General features: G+C 37.0%; 1 protein-coding gene and 1 pseudogene across 1 annotated transcript in view; both read left to right on the forward strand.

Annotated features, from left to right (window-relative positions):
• Window positions 1-459: 459 nt before the first annotated feature.
• Window positions 460-16,187, forward strand: part of SLC25A17 (solute carrier family 25 member 17) — a 38,665-nt gene continuing 22,937 nt past the window's right edge. Inside the window, exons 1-2 of the mRNA XM_023535865.1 lie at window positions 460-599; window positions 13,023-13,083. Of these exons, the coding sequence (XP_023391633.1) occupies window positions 546-599; window positions 13,023-13,083 (115 nt within the window). The 5' untranslated portion in view covers window positions 460-545. The remainder of the gene's footprint in view (window positions 600-13,022; window positions 13,084-16,187) is intronic.
• LOC111745043 lies at window positions 9,544-9,662 on the forward strand (annotated as a pseudogene).

A 16,187-nucleotide genomic window follows, 5' to 3' on the forward strand; every position in this document is an offset into this window, starting at 1 on the left:
CTGCTCTTCCCACACACTCCAGGCTTTTTCTGAGGCAGAACCTTGCCCAATCAACATATTTCCTCTTGACCAAAATGTGACTTTCAAAATACTTGGGAGAAAATACAAGCTAAGAAACAGGAAGATTTGAGTCCCTTTTCTTGCCTGTCACCAGCTTGAGTTACGAGGAAAGTGGAGAAGAGGGAAGCCATCTAGGCCTTCTAAAGTTATCAGTGTTTCTTAAGTCGGAGCACGACTGGCCAGGTCTTGGAAAAGCGAGGACCAATTACGGGCTTTCAGGCTGTCGGACCTCTTCGCTTGGTGGGGCCAGCACCTCGCTGCTCCGCCCCGCGCACTCACCGGGAGCCAATCAGAGCCAAGGGGGCGTTCCCGGACCCGCTTTCCCGTCTTCCCGCCCTGCGACCCGGAAGTGGTTGTTCTGGAGGAGGCGGGCGTGAGGGTGGAGCTTGCGACGCTCCCGCCGGAGACTCCGGGTTTTTTTCCTCACTCGGATGGCTGCGGCTCCTGCGGGAAAAGTGTGACTGGGTCTGAGGGGAACCGCACCAATGGCTTCTGTGCTGTCCTACGAAAACCTGGTCCACGCCGTGGCCGGAGCCGTGGTGAGGCAGGGTCTTCGCTCCCGGGCCGCTGCGGGGTGTGGGATTTCTCTGGGGTCACTTCCTAGGATACAGCTGGGGGATGGGGATGAGAGGGACATCGTGTTGGGACAGAGAGGAATGGGGCATTAAGTGAGAAGTTGCTGGAAGAATTTGGGGTAGAGGCCGACACTCAGACCCTCTACCCCTGGCTACCGCTTTGGCCTCTTAGAGAATATCGGGGATATAGACAAATGTCTCGCATACCCACAGGGAATCGGGCAGAATTTAATTTTTTTTTTTTTTTTGTCTTCTGAAATTTGAAGTCCAATCTTCCTCCTATCCCATGCTCACACACAACTTTTCAATAGATCAGAAGAAAACCAAGGTATGATGTTGTATTGCTTATTCACTTGCTTAACTGCTTCTTATTTTCACACACTTGCTGCGGGCAAGTGGAAGTGACTACCTATGGGATATTTCCTGCCAGTATTATTGGTAGGAGAAGATACATCTTTTTAAATTTTTTAATCAGGATCAGAGTTGCTGTCTACTACAGGTGTGGTTTACTGTGAGGTAGGTGCTTGGTTCTTGGGCTTCTGGATATCTCAGTTCCATTTGACATCACTGTCTTTTTCTTGAAACAGTCTACTCTTGGCTTGGTAACTTCCTCTTCTGGTTCGCATCTTATTTCTCTGACTGCCCTTTCTTATGCCCTCTAGCTGTCAACATACACCTGTAGCAGTTTTAATTACTGTGACTTCAGAGGAATATCACTAATCCCTTTCTTTTTAGCCCTCCTAGAACTCACTGAAACTTCATGTTCTGTGCAGACTAATCGAGGCTGAACTCTAAACTCCATTGTTTGTTAGATAGGTGGCCTATAAACCTCACCTTCCTAATCTATAAAGTGGGGTTATCGATACCTGCCTCACAGAGTTATGAGAATTAGGTGACACCATACATAGTTCATATAAGTGCCTGATTCAAGAATCTTCGTTCATTCATTAAACCAGAAGAGCCTTTCAGCCAGTGTAAAGATGCTGAATTGGAAGCTTGCTTGACATTCTCTAGGAAGGGCATGGAGGGCCAATGTTTCTGGAGTGGGGGGAACAAAGAGGGAAATAGGTTTCAGGGGACCGAATTGTGTGAGACTTTAACTCTGAGTGGGAAAGAGAGCTGGCTAGTTATTAGAGGTTTAGAGCGTGCAGCAACTTGCCAATTTACGTTTTAAACATGATCACCCTGGCTGTTGAGAGCACACTGTAAGAGAAGAAGGGTGAAAGCAGGGAAACGTGTCAGGGAGCTATTACATCATCTGAGGCAAGAGGTGATAGTGGCTTGGATCAGGATGGTAGCAGTGGATGTGGGGAGAAGTGATCATCAACCTGCAATACGTTTATAAAATAGAGCCACCAAGGTTTGATGGTGGATTGGATATGGGTTGTAACTAAATGAGGATTGGTTGACTCCCGAGAATTTTTGGCTTGAATAACTCGAAGGATGATGTTCCCATTTACTGAGATGATGAAGACTGTGAAGGATCAGATTTTTGGGGAAAAGAGGAGTTTGGTTTTGGTTTTGGACTAGTTAAGTTTGAAATGCCTAAGAGTAGTCATGAGACTAGATGAACTCACTAAGAAAATGAGTGTGGACTGAGAGAAAAGTCTCAGAGACCGAGCCTTGGAGCATGCTGACATTAAGAGTTAGGGAAATGAGATAGCATCAGCAAAAGAAGCTAAGGAGAGACCAGTAGGACAGGAGGAAAACTAAGAGAGTGTGGTGTTCTGAAAGTCATGGAGAAGGGTATAGATCAACTGGGTGGGATCAAATGAGGACTAAGAATGAACCGGATTTATCAATGCAACATGAAAAATCCAGTTGAGAAGAAGTGGGGTGAATTGTTGGAGTGCATCTAAGAGAATGAGAAATGTTTGTTCTTTTTTTCTCTTAATAAATGCCATTCATTCAGCACCCTTATTGAGTGGTTTCTATGTGTCATGCACTATTTCAGATGCTAAAAATAGAGTGGAGAACAAAGTATTTTTCTTCAGGAAGTTTGCATTCTAATGGGAGAGAAAGATAATAGTTGAGTAAATGAGAAAAAAAAATTTTAGATAGTGTTAAGTGTTATAAAATAAATAAAATAAGGATTGGTAAACTTTTTCTGTAAGGGGGCAGGTGGTAAGTGTTTGTAGACTTTGTGTAAGGTCTCTCTCTGGCACAGCTAGTTAACACTACTATGAGAGTGTGAAAGCAGCTGTTGACAATACGTAAATCAATGGGCAGGGCTGTGTTCCAATAAAATCCTATTTACCAAACCAGTGGATTAGAATTGGCTCTTGGGCCATAGTTTTCTGAGCCCTGCTATAAAGAGTGACTGGAAATAGAGGTAATATATTTCTCTTTACCCTATAAAGACATTTCTATTTTAATTTTCTTTCCTTGTTGCATATTTTTCTCGTTAAAAGTTCTGCTTGAAATTATGCACCCTGAATTTGCTATGGTTTTTCCTTCTCTCATAAACTATGTTAGATTATCCATTAGACTTGTAAGAATAATTTTTTTTCTCTTGCTTCCCCTTGGAACAGTAACTGTTCCAAGCACGAGTCTGAGTGAAAATTTGCATTGTTTTGTTATTTTTAACTATCATGCCCAAGAGTGGGTCCCACCTCTTTTTGCAAACCTCTGTGTTAAGGTTAACCACGCAACACAGGCCCTACTTTATTCTGGTTGCTACCAAAGGAAAAAAATTTCACCACAAAAATACCACTACAGTTGATGAGAAAAATGGCATTGCTTTTAATGGTATAGTATTGTGGTGATGGCTCATGTTTAATTAAATGTCCTGAGTGTGATGTTCAGCCAAAGCTTTGAGATGATCAAGAGAGTCAGCTTAGGGTAGTGGTTAAGTGATCCAGGCAGTCTGGGTTGGGATCCTGGCTGTGACCCTCCCCTGCTGTATAAACTCCAAGGCTGCCCAGAATAGTTGCTTCTCCCTAAAGGATTGTTGAATCATTGTTTAAGATGTTGATTTACAACCTTTTCGAGTTGATACATTTCATGTTTGCTTTTTCACTTCCAAGTTCTACATTCTTTCACATCAAGTGTGGTGTTGTGCATACATACACACACGCGCGCGCACACACACTTTAAAAATCAGAATAAACAAATGAGTGATTTTGAGTGTTTTGTAGCATACTATGAGATGAGTACAGAAAACCAGAATTACACTATTTCAAGACAATGCTATCTTTCTAATTGATGACTATTATATGATACAAGTAATAGCCTCATATATAAATTCTCAAAAATTGTGAGTATAATTAGATTATAATTTTACATTTTTGGTTCTCATTAGATTAGTTTTGAAAGATAGATTTTATTCGTAGAAACGTACGTTTATAATTAAAAGAGATTTTGTCAGTCTAGAATTTGAAAACAGATTATTTGGAATTGTCTGGAGCGTTTAGATGCTGATTTTGGAATTGTAATGCAAATAATTAGTAACTTTCAGAAAACTTCTTTTTTCCCTATTGTTAATTTTAAATGTTTTTTTAATGCATAATTTGTGTTTTAAAAGAATTGCATTTCATTGAATAAATGCTGATTATTAAAAAATTCAAATCATACAGAAATACAGAAGAGTCCTCCTTTCTCCTTCTATTCCACCTATTATTGCTCCGTGACTCAGAGTCGAGGCACACCTATCCTTAGAACTCTGTAAGAAGGCTTATTCAGAACACTTTTCTCTCATTGGTATCAGAAGAAAAAATTAGGCACACTATCTAACTAGCTCACACACCTAACATTACTGGATTTTTTTACCATATAAACAAAGTGCCTGCTTTTTAGAAATCGGAACCAAATAGAGTAACTTGTTGATTTGCAGTACAAGGCCTTCTGGATATAAAGGTCAGTGCAAGTCCCTGTCCTCAAGAAGCTCTTCTTAGGTGTATAGTAGAAGCGTGGACAAGGCTCCTGGTAGTACCAAGGGAAAAGAGGTGGGCTGCCTCTGTGAAGGTGATTGGGAAACCCCAAGGTTGACATATTTAGACTTGGTCTTGAAGGAAAAGTAGGAATTTGCTAAGGAAAATGAACTACGAGGGCAATAGGAAACTTTGAGAAGAGAAAGCATATTCAAAGTCCCTAATGTGTAAGTCAGCATTCAGGGAACTTCAAGTTCATTTTGACCTAGCTAGTGTAAAAGATGGGAGAGAGTAGAAGAATATGAAGTTGGAGAGTCTCACATACAATGCAAAGATGTTTGGGGTAAAGTTTATCAGAAACAGTGTTTCTCAAAATGTGGTTGTATCTCTGTGTTTATATATAAATAGGCATTTATGAATAGTTTTTTTTGTTTATATAACTGGTATAGAGTTTCATATCCTGGTCTTTTTTTTTTTTTTTTTAATTTTATTAATGCATTTGTTTCAGAATATAAAGCATTTCCCCATGTGTATCAGTTAGGGTTCTCTGGTTACAGGCTGGAGAAACAGACTTTGAGTGATTTAACAAAAAGGAAGTTTATTGGCAGGCTCTTTGGGAGCTCTCAGGATCAGTGGGGAGGCTGCAGACTTGAAGTAAGAAAGAACAGGCTCCAAAAAGATTCCTGAAGCAAAAACTGGAGGATGTCTTTTGGGCACCGCCACTGGAATCTGTCACTGGAATTTTGTCTCTGTTTCTTTGCCCCTATATCATTCTGCTCAAGATTCAAAGACTCGGGAGAGCCCCTATTAGCCATGCTCAAGGTATGTGCCCACCCCTTGACTGTAACAGATGGAGGATGGGCACCTGGATTTACCATCCTACCAAGGTCATGTGCACCCTACCAAGGTCAGTCTGTCATTAGGAAAAGGGAATGGTACTATGTGGCCCAAAACATCAGATATCTGCTATATCATGTCATTATAAAGACTTCAAAAATCAGTCTTCAAGGTTTTTATGCAGTCTTATTGTAATCGTTTTTCTAACTTTTTATAAAAATGGAGACAGTAACATTTCACTTACTGGGTTGTCCTGAGAAGTAAATGTGGTAACACTTGTGGAGCACCTGCTTGGAATAGTGTAGTAAGACTATAATTATTCATTTCTTTTTCAGATATATTCTTGCAAATACAGTATTTGTACTCAGTTTTAGAAAATCAGTGGAATTGAAAATTTCTTTCGTCTGGCCAGCTCTACCAATTCCCTTGACTTGTTACAGATCTCCTCTTTTACTGTAGATAATATGGAGGCTACTTGGGATGAGCTTTCTCACTTTCTGTTTTTTTCCCAATTACAGAATCAATTCCAGTTACAGAATCATATTTCCCTGCATTCTGCTTGTTTCAGGAAACAGATGGATCTAGTCTCTGCTACCTTTAATTTTGATCCACGCCCGTCACCCAACTCCAATTATTTTTTGGGACTTTGCTCCTCTTTTCTATAGCTTTAATCTTTCTCCAATGTTTGCATCCCTTCATCTCTCAGACTCGCTCTGCCCTGTCTTGTCACAGAACCATACCGATCTGGTCTAGAGACTGCCTTTCTTCTTTACCTGCTTTCTTTGTAGTAGTTTACACTGGTGACTCTCCTGCCTTCTTGAAGCTCCTTCTGAAAGAGCAGTTATTCTTTATTTTGTACTAAATAACAATTGCTCTTTTGGAAGGAACTTAAGTAATCATTACTGATTTTAGAGCCCTGATTAAATATTGAGTCCTACTGCTAAAAGATGCTTTGAAAAGGATATATAGGAACCAACATTTGTTGAGTGCCAACTGTATGCGTGGTATGATGCTACTTGCTTTCCATAAGTTAATTCTCATTCCTCATGGCAACACTGACAGTTAAGTTTTGGACCCAAAAATTACAAATGAGGAAATTGAGGCATGGAGATTTAAATTACTACAGAGTATGAATTATAGCTGGAACCTGAACCTTGGTTTGTTTTATTCCAAAACCCATGTTCTTTTTCTTAGACATTCAGGTGTGTTATCCATTAGACCTTTTTAACTTGTATATCTGTCAGTCTAGGTGTGAGAGTTAGCTTGATTTTTATACGAAGAGAAAAACTTTTATTAACTCTGGATTAGGTGAATAACATTTTTGAATATGAAAGCCACACTAAGTGGCTTTCAGCCCTTGGATTTCATTAGCTCAAGATCTGAAAATGTATTTTAGTTGTTTTTCTTTTAAAATAATTCTATCCAGTAATGCCATGTTCTCCATCAGGAGATGCTGTCCACAGATTTCAGTAGTGCTTCTGTGACTCAACCATTTCTGGATTCCCCTCTGGAAATTGACTTTGGAACTGGCATTGAAATTTTTTGACTATTTTTCATCCTTTGAGGGTAAATAATTAATTTGGAAATGGTCAAATTTGGTGACTTGTTTTTTTGTTTTGTTTTTGGCAGAAATTGATAAGCTGATTCTAAAATTCATATGAAAATGCAAAGGACCCAGAATAGCCAAAACAATCTTGAAAATGAACAAAGTTGGAGGATTAATATTTCCAAAATTTTAAACTTAGTAAGAGCTACAGTAATCAAGAGAGTGTGGCATAGCGTTAGAATAGACAAATCAATGGACTCGAATTGAGAGTCCAAAAAATAAACCTTTAAATTTGCATTTAGTTGATTTTTGACAAGGGTGCCAAGACACATCAGTGAGGGAAAAATAGTCTTTTTAATAAATGCTGCAGGGACGATTGGATGTCCACATGCAAAAGAATGAAGTTGGATCCCTACTTAACACCATATACAAAAATTAATTCAAAATGAACCACAGACCTAAATGTAAGAGCTAAAACTACAAAACTCTTAAATGAAAACATAGGCGTAAATATTCATTACCTTGGATTAGGCAATGGTTTTTTAGATATGCCATCAAAAGCACAAGTAATAAAATAAAAAATATGTAAACGGGACTTCCTCCAAATTAAAAATCTTGTGCTTCAAAGACACTTTCAAGAAAGTGAGAACAATAGAATGGGAAGACATCTTTGTAAATCATTTATCTGATAAAAGTCTAGTATCCAGAATATATAAAGAATGCTTACAACTCAATAATAGAAAGGCAAATAACCCAGTGACAAAATAGACAAACGATAGACATTTCTTCAGTGAAGATATACAAGTAGCCTAAAAATACATAAAAAGATGCTGACAGCATTAGCCATCAGGGGAATGCAAATCAAAACTACAGTGAGATACCAATTCACACCCTCTAGGATGGCTATATCAGAAGGACAGAATAAATGTTACAAGGATATGGAGAAATTGGAATCCTCGTATTTTGCTCATGGGAATATAAAATTTTTAGCTACTATAGAAAAGTTCGCTAGTTTCTCAAAATGTTAAACATACCGTTACCATATGACCCAGCAGATCCACTCTGAGAGAAATGAAAACAACCACACAAAAACTTGTACACAAATGTTCATTGTGGCATTATTCATAAAGACAAAAAGTAGAAACAACCCAAGTCCATCAACTGATGAATGGATAAACAAAATGTGGTGAAGCCATAGAATAGAATATTTTCCAATCATAATACAAAATGACGTTCTGGATGAGCCTTGAAAGAAACCATTCACAAAAGATCATGTATTTGATTCCCTTTACATGAAACGTCCAGAATAGGCAAGAGACAGAAAATAGAGTAGTGGTTGCCCAGGTGTCGGAGGAGGAGGGAATGGAGAGTGACTGCGAATGGGCATCGTTTTTATTCTGGATTGATAAAATGTTTGGGAGTTATATAGTGGTAATAGCTATACAACTTTGTGAATATCTTAAAAACCACTGAGTTGTAATGAGAAGAAAAACATCAGATAGAGCTAAAATACTTAGAGGAAAATGAATAATAACTTTTAAATTGAGTTTGGAAAAGAAGTTAAATAATATCAAAATAAACCCAAAGAAATGAAAAAATAAAGGTAATAAAGATGAGAAGAAATAGAAAATATAGAAAATGTTCTGGCATTTATTTTGTTTTCATAATTATTTATTGAGAATGAAAATTCTATTATGAATATAAAACTATATACATTTACATATTGTTGGCAAAATAATGATTTCACCTATCCCTAACAAATAAAATCTGTTAAATAACGATACTATCATTGTTGTCTTAAAGGTGAGGAAATACAGCGATGTTCTAATGACTTCCAAATCTGCATATCCTAGAATCTCTGGAACTCCAGACTGATAATTGGTTACCTCCTGGACATCTTCAAATAGAAGTCTTTGAGACCCTTAAAATTTAGCTAATTCAACCCCCAGTTCATTATCTCTTGCTCCCAGACTGTTCTTCCTGCAATGTTTACCTTCTTAATGACAACACTTGTCACCCTGGTTCTTAAAGCCAGAAACCAAGGAGTGGTCCTTGAAGTTCCTCTTCCTCTCCCCACATCTGTCCAGTGGGTCACTAGAATGGTCCTTAATACACTTAACAAAAGCCTTTGACTTAACCCTTAAAGTTTTTCATTCCACTCTTGATTTTGCTTCCTATATTCTAAGATACTAGCTTCTGAATTTCCAGAATGTTCAGCTCATTTCCAGACTTGCGCTTGCTTCCCCTTTCAGCATCCTGTTAGATGTTCCTTATCAGCTATGTAGTATTCCTGTCATTAAAAAGTCTCAAATCTCTACGGTGTTAATTATGGGCTATATTTATTCTTTATAGTGTTACTTAGCTTTTAAAGACTTTCCTGGAGAGGACAGTGGCCAACCTAAAGATAGTGTGGTGCTTTCAACTGCTTATGTCACACCGATATGATAACATCAGCTAAAAGGAATATTAGGAATGATATGTTAAATAAAGTTTGTTAATTTACTGTTTTTCATATTTAATGGCATGTTTATAATAGTTCTCAGACTTTTTGCTATCAGAACCTCTTTATCCTCTTAAAAATCATTGCAGACCCTGAAGAACTTTTGCTTATGTGGTTATTACTATTAATATTTATTGTATTAGAAATTAGAACTGTGTCTACGGCCATGCCACCCTGAACAAGCCCGATCCCTTCTGATATCGGAAGCTAAGCAGGGTCGGGCCTGGTTAGCACTTGGTTGGGAGACCACCTAGAAAGACCAGGTGCTGTAGGCGTAAAAAAATTTTAAAAATAAATAAATAAATAAGAGACTGTAAGCTGACAAGGTCTTTGCAATCTGTGAGGTCAACCAAGGGTTGCCTCACCTTAAAAAAAAAAAGAAAAATTAGAACTGAGAAATCATTAAGATATTTATGAAAAATATTAAACCTATTAGGTGTTAACGTGTAACATTTTTTAAACTGTTATTTTCCAAAAAGTAGTAATAAGAATAGCATTGTTTTATATTTCTTTTGCAAAGCTCTTCATTGTTTAATAGAAGATAGCTAGATCCTTTTATATGTTTCTGCATTGTCTTATAATATCTCACATCATGTGACCTCTGGAAAACTTTACTGCATACTGTGAGAAAATGAGAAAGAAAAAAAGGCAGATAACTCAGTAGTTTTCTTATGAAGATAGTTTTGATCTTGCAGATCCCTAAAAAGGGTTTGGGAACTTTCAAGGATCTCCAGACCAGATTTTGAGAATTCCCTAGGCTATGTTATTTTTTTGTATTCTGATGTCTTCTAAAAAAAATGCTTGATTTCCCGCCCCCCCCCTTTAAAGCTAAAACTAACACATGTTTATTGTTTTAAAAAAAGTTACAGAGAGATTCATAATGAGGGAAAAGGAAGCCACCTTTAATTCTTTCCCTCTCCCCATACCATCACTGTTAAGAATTTCTTGTTTGATTTTCTCAGATTTGTGTGTTTTTATTGTGTATACTTTTATAAGTGGGAGAAGAGTGAAAGTTAAAAGTCGTTTATGTCTTGATTGAAAAAAGGTTGAGAACTATGGGAGAACAGTGAACAGTAGAACCAGGAGTCAAGAGATCTGATGTAGGAATTAGTGTGTTTTCCCAGCATTAAGTGGCTAAATACCAGACGGAGATGGTAGAGTGTTGTGACTAAAAAGGTTTGTTTTTGGTGTGGTACAAGAAGGGTTTTCTGGAAATGGATACTTTTAAATTGTAATTATTGTTAGCAATGGAACTCCCACTCAGATGGTTAGAATTCTGTGGGACTCAAAACAATGGATTTATTTTTATACCTCTTTAGCACAACAGTGTTGTACATTGTGATTATCTTCTAGGTATTTCGTGCCTTCTAACTTTATATAAGTGAACAGGCAGTCCTAGAGAAAAAAAAAAACAGTATTTATGAAAAGGAATTTAATTCAGATTTTGAAAAATCATGCTTATAGTTTGGTGTATGACTTGTGTATGTAATAAATATTTTCAGGTAACAGCAGCTTATGAAAATAGTCATCTGTGTGTTTGCTTGGCAAGGAGATAAAAATGGCAAGTACCCAATGTACAGAATAGCTATGTTTCAAATTTACCTTTATCCTTTGGAATACATCTTCTGGTGGATATTAAATTTATTTGTAGGTGCCTATAGTCACACTCAGATAATCTAGAATTATCTCTTTTTTTTTAAATTTTCAATTACAGTTGACTTAATAATCTCTTTATTTTAAGGAACCTGCCAAGTAATGTAACATGATCACAGGTACCAGAGATTAGGACATGGACATCTTTCAGGGGGCCATTTTTCTGCCTGTCACATCTATCTTCTGTGTGTTGTGGTCTGTGATTTCTTGTTTCAAAATAGCCTCACTCTGCTGTCTTTTTAATGTCTGGTTCACCAATCAGACCTCTCTTCGTTTTTCTACATAACACTTTTTATGTAAATCTTTTTTGTCATTTGTGATTGGAATGGAGAGGAGGCAATGGTGGGTTCTCAGTTTATCTTCTTGATCCAGTCTTTCCAGTACTAATAAGTTTTTTAAAGTCTTATTTAGTTTTCTTGGTTTGATTTTTTTATGCTAATCCTTGGGGAAGTAATGGACCATTGACGTTTTGGGGCCGACTGTTCCATTTGTCTTGGTACCAGTTGCACACTTTAAGAATTCAAGGTAGGTAGGCAGGGGCTTCTGAGTTAGGAACCTTCAGATGTCTGTTTAAAGCTGGCAGGGAAGAGGGAATGCAGATGGGCCAGTCGTTTGAAAGAGTAGTTTCCAGGCAGAATTTTTCTGTCTGGAGAGTCCCTGTCTACGCAATACCCAACATAGACACATAGAACCATGCAATAGGAAATAAATGCCACAGCGTCAATAACCTTAATCAGCGTTTCCAGCTTTCCAGCCTCCATTTTTCTTGGAAATTGCCAAAAGCATAGATTCATAGACAGTAAACCTTTACGGATCCAGTGTTTCTTGAGACAGTAAATATTACCTATTCCTTACTAGAAAAGAACGTTGATGTTGGAATCATCAAAAAGCATAAATAACTGAAAGTAGAGTGAACTTAACAAACATTCATTAAGAATCTGTTATATACTAAGAGAATGAATTTTTACTGTCTGGTGGGAGAGTTCGATTTCACTGTCGGTAAGTGCTGTAAGAGACATAGACAAGTGCTCTGGGAACATGGAGGAATGAACCACCCATGGTAACCTGATGGGTAGTGGGTGGTAACATTCAATACTAACAGGACAATATTCGGTGTTCTCCCTGTCAAGCAGGCTGACCTGTTTACATAGGTAAGAGACCTAGCAAATTTTTGTTCTTATCTATAAAGTTGGTCCAGTTTCCAGTTATTATCGTGATTAAAATATTGTATGTAACTATTGTTAGATCAGTAGCCTAAAACTTAATCTTATGCCTGAGAATATACACTTCCAGTGGGCCTGCGTCTGGGTTGAGAACCATAAACCCAACTAGAGATTTCATGCGTATAATTTCATCTCTAACTATATGCTTGTGGTTTTCATCTGTCATAGGGTCTTATAAATGGAAAGAGCAGCTGTTGGCTTCTTTTTTTCCCGGATGATTTTTGTCATTGCATTACCTTGGATGAATTATTTATAGAATTTTTAGTACAGAAATTGTCCCTACTTTATTTAAAACACAGCAAACAAAACTATTATAAGGAACAATATGATTTTTGCACTTTTACTTTGTGGTTAATCTATTAAGTATGGAGAATAGAAGTATGTATCTGATTACAGGATATTTTGGTTTCAGAGCATAGGAGCAGCAACTGACTTTTGGAAGGTTAAAAATTCATTTACGTCCTATCTTTGATGTGTGTCCTAGGTTGCTTACGCTTAAGATTGTCACCTCCGAGGAGCTACTACATTTTTTTTTCAATATCAGACAAATATTTCTCCTGGAAAATTTAATACTTTTGTTTAAGTATATAACTATAGAAGTTTGAACAGTAATAATCCCAACAGGTTAAATTATTGTATGTATTTGTTCACTGAAAATCTGATTTGACCTATTGTTAATAGTGAACTTTTGTTCATTTAAAAGTTGTGGCTCATTATCTTGTGATACTGTCATGGTTAAAGGCTTTTTCAACTTTTCAGGGAAGCGTGACAGCAATGACAGTGTTTTTTCCCTTGGATACAGCTCGACTTCGACTTCAAGGTGAATATCTTTTATAGTGATAATATTCCTGTTCATTTGGTGCATGAAGCAAACATATTTCTCTGGTACTAAATTAATATAAGGATATTATTTTGTTGGAGATCTCTTGTTCCTTTTCAGTGATTTTAAATACTTGTCAGCATTGTTGTTTCCTAATTAACAGAGCAGCATTCATGGATGAGTCATAGTCTGAGCCATTTTCTAATCTGAGGTGACCTGATGGGCTTGCATTAATAATTCTGAATCACTGCAATTCTTTTCAAAAAATAAAATGACTTTTTAAAGACACAGTGTGCAGAGTTTTTTCTGGGGGTAGATTTTCTCAAAAGAGAAGAGAGAATAGGGAACAAGTAGAGCCAAATACCCACTGTCGCTGCCAACTAGGCCTGTAGTCCTAGCTTTTGCCTCTTTTGCTTGATAGGACTAGGCAACTCTGTAACTCCTACTTGTTTTCCTCAGTATTTTTCGACTTGAAATTATAAACCTATGCCAGAACTTACATGAAGAGATTAGAGTAAGATGAGCTTTGAATAAACTAATTCCTGTGTTAAAACCCTTCATGATTACCATTTTTAATTTTAGAGGTCTTTGGATAGGTAATAATTTCTTATGACTCAAAAACCAAAATATGTAAAAAGATAAACAATACTGTGAAAAATCTCACTCTAGTCTGCCCCTTTCCTCCTTTTCTCTCCCCTGCAGATACGATCTTGTTAGACTCTCAAATAGCTTTGCAGAGTTTCTCTATGGAGTGACAAGCAAATAAGACCATATATTCTTTTCTCTCTCACTTACACAAAAAGCATACTTTTATATATATATATATATATCTATGGAGTGACAAGCAAATAAGACCATATATTCTTTTCTCTCTCACTTACACAAAAAGCATACTTTTTACACCATTCTATACCTTGTATTTTTCAGTTAACAGCATATTTTGGATGCCTTCCAAGTCAATGCATTGGGAGCTTTTTCATCCTTTTTTCTAGCCGTAGAGTGTTCCACGGTGCGGATGCACCATAATTGTAGATTCCCCTATCGCAGATTCTTGGATTGTTTCTTCTGTAGAATAGACTTGTTTATATGCCACTTTGTTTTTATAAGTTCTATGGGATAGAAGGATCAAAGGGTCAGTGTGCTTATAATTTCGATAGTTATTGCCAGGTTTCCTTCTCTGTATTTTTTTTTCTTTTTCTTTTTTTTTTTTTTGCCATCCTCTGTATTTGCCATCCTGATGAGTCATACAAGTTACCAATTTTAACTGTTGAAAAATTGGTTCATTTCCATGTTTTTATGCTTTTCAAAATAGTCTTCAAATATAGGTATGATATTTGAAGTTAATTGAGGTGGGTTTTGTTTTCAGTGAGAATGCCAAGAAAAGCAGAGTTTTCATCCTGTGGTGACCTTTTAGTTTTTAGATTAGGAAACAGATCACAATGCTAAAATTTGGAAACTTGAGTTTTAATCCTGGCTCTACTGCCAACTCCATGTGTCCTTCATAGCTTTTGTGTCTACAGCCTCTTCTCTAAAAGGGAGATGGTCATTTATTTCTCAGCTTTAAAAATGTTAAGATAAAAATGAGTATGTATAACTTTGAAAAAAAAAAAAGCTTATGACTATAAGAAACAAATTTCTTCTCTCACATCTTTTACTTTGGAAGTTGGATATTGAATTAAAATGCTTATTCGTTCACGAATAATAGATACTCTTTCGTCTTTTAGTTGATGAGAAAAGAAAGTCCAAAACCACACACATGGTGCTTCTGGAGATCATTAAAGAAGAAGGCCTGTGAGTACTGCCTCGTTTATCTTTGTCAGATGGAGCAGGTCATTAGGAGACTGGTGGGTCCACGCTCCTTCCTGTCCATTCTCAGAGCCTTATAGTGCTGTGAATTCATACTTGCTGGACTTGTAAGTGCATAGTTATTACCATTTCCTTAAAGTTCTTTGGCCATTTTCGATTCTTGATCGTAACGCCTTCCACGAAACCAGTGCTTTATGTCCGGTAAACCGAAGAAGGTAATAGTCATTCATTCCTATTAGTGCAATCAAACAGATTACGTATTTCTTTTATTTTTAATTTATTATTTGGAAATAATTTCAAATTTACAGAAAGTTGCAGAACTGAACATAGTACAAAGAATACCAGTATGTGCTTTACCCAGATTAACTGTTGTTAACATTTTTACATTGCTTTTGCCATTTGTGCTCATGCACTCTCTTTTCCCCTTCTCTCTTTATCACACACCACACACAACATACACGTACTTTTTCAGAATTATTGGAGAGTAAGTTTCATACCATACATCAAACCTCTTCACTTCCATGACACTGACATTATTAAAAATGTCCCCTCCCGCTTTTTAAAAAATAAAATGCTTCTGATTTTAAGTTTGCCTCACATTGCTTTATGATTAGGTTGAGACTTGCATTCTGTACCAGAATGATGCATAGGTGATACTGTGTCCTTCTCGGGGTGTCACATCTGGTGTTACATGTTGTCCACTGGCCCTTCATTGATTAATTATGATGTCTTATATGTGAGTTAGCCACTGAATAATTTTATTTTTCCTCTGTTGCAACTTAAGCAGTCTGTGAGGAGATAGTTTATTTAATATCAGTATAGGCAAAAATTTCTATTTTACCAGTGATTTACAATTGATTACTGTATTATGTTGCTGTCCCAGGTTTTGCCTGTGGGAGCCTCTTCCATCTGGTTCCTGTGCCCTAATACCATGCCCCCATCACTTTTTTTTTTGGCCCTCATTTTGTATATTTACTTCGTTGTAAATGTTCTTGCCTTGTAGTAAAATGTGAATGGTGCTGTATTAATTAACAGCCATGAGGAAATTGTCTCTAGTTTTACATAGTAATTTACTAAAGGAAATTGAAGGGGAAAAGCAGTAAATCAGCCATTGAACGTGTGTTGTTTCACTGGTGTCATTAGTGTTAGAAAAGATTTCATGGTTTGGGCATCCTTCAGAATAGAACGTAAGATGTCTGTGCAGTTTGGACTACATTGTAGTGGAGGAGTGAACTTCGAGAATATGTAAATGATCGGCCTGTCCTGCGACTTTGCCCGTTTTTAGTGGCTTTTGTTCA

Source organism: Pteropus vampyrus, unplaced genomic scaffold (assembly GCF_000151845.1).
Source record: "Pteropus vampyrus isolate Shadow unplaced genomic scaffold, Pvam_2.0 Scaffold145, whole genome shotgun sequence".
Classification (NCBI taxonomy): Eukaryota; Metazoa; Chordata; class Mammalia; order Chiroptera; family Pteropodidae; genus Pteropus; species Pteropus vampyrus.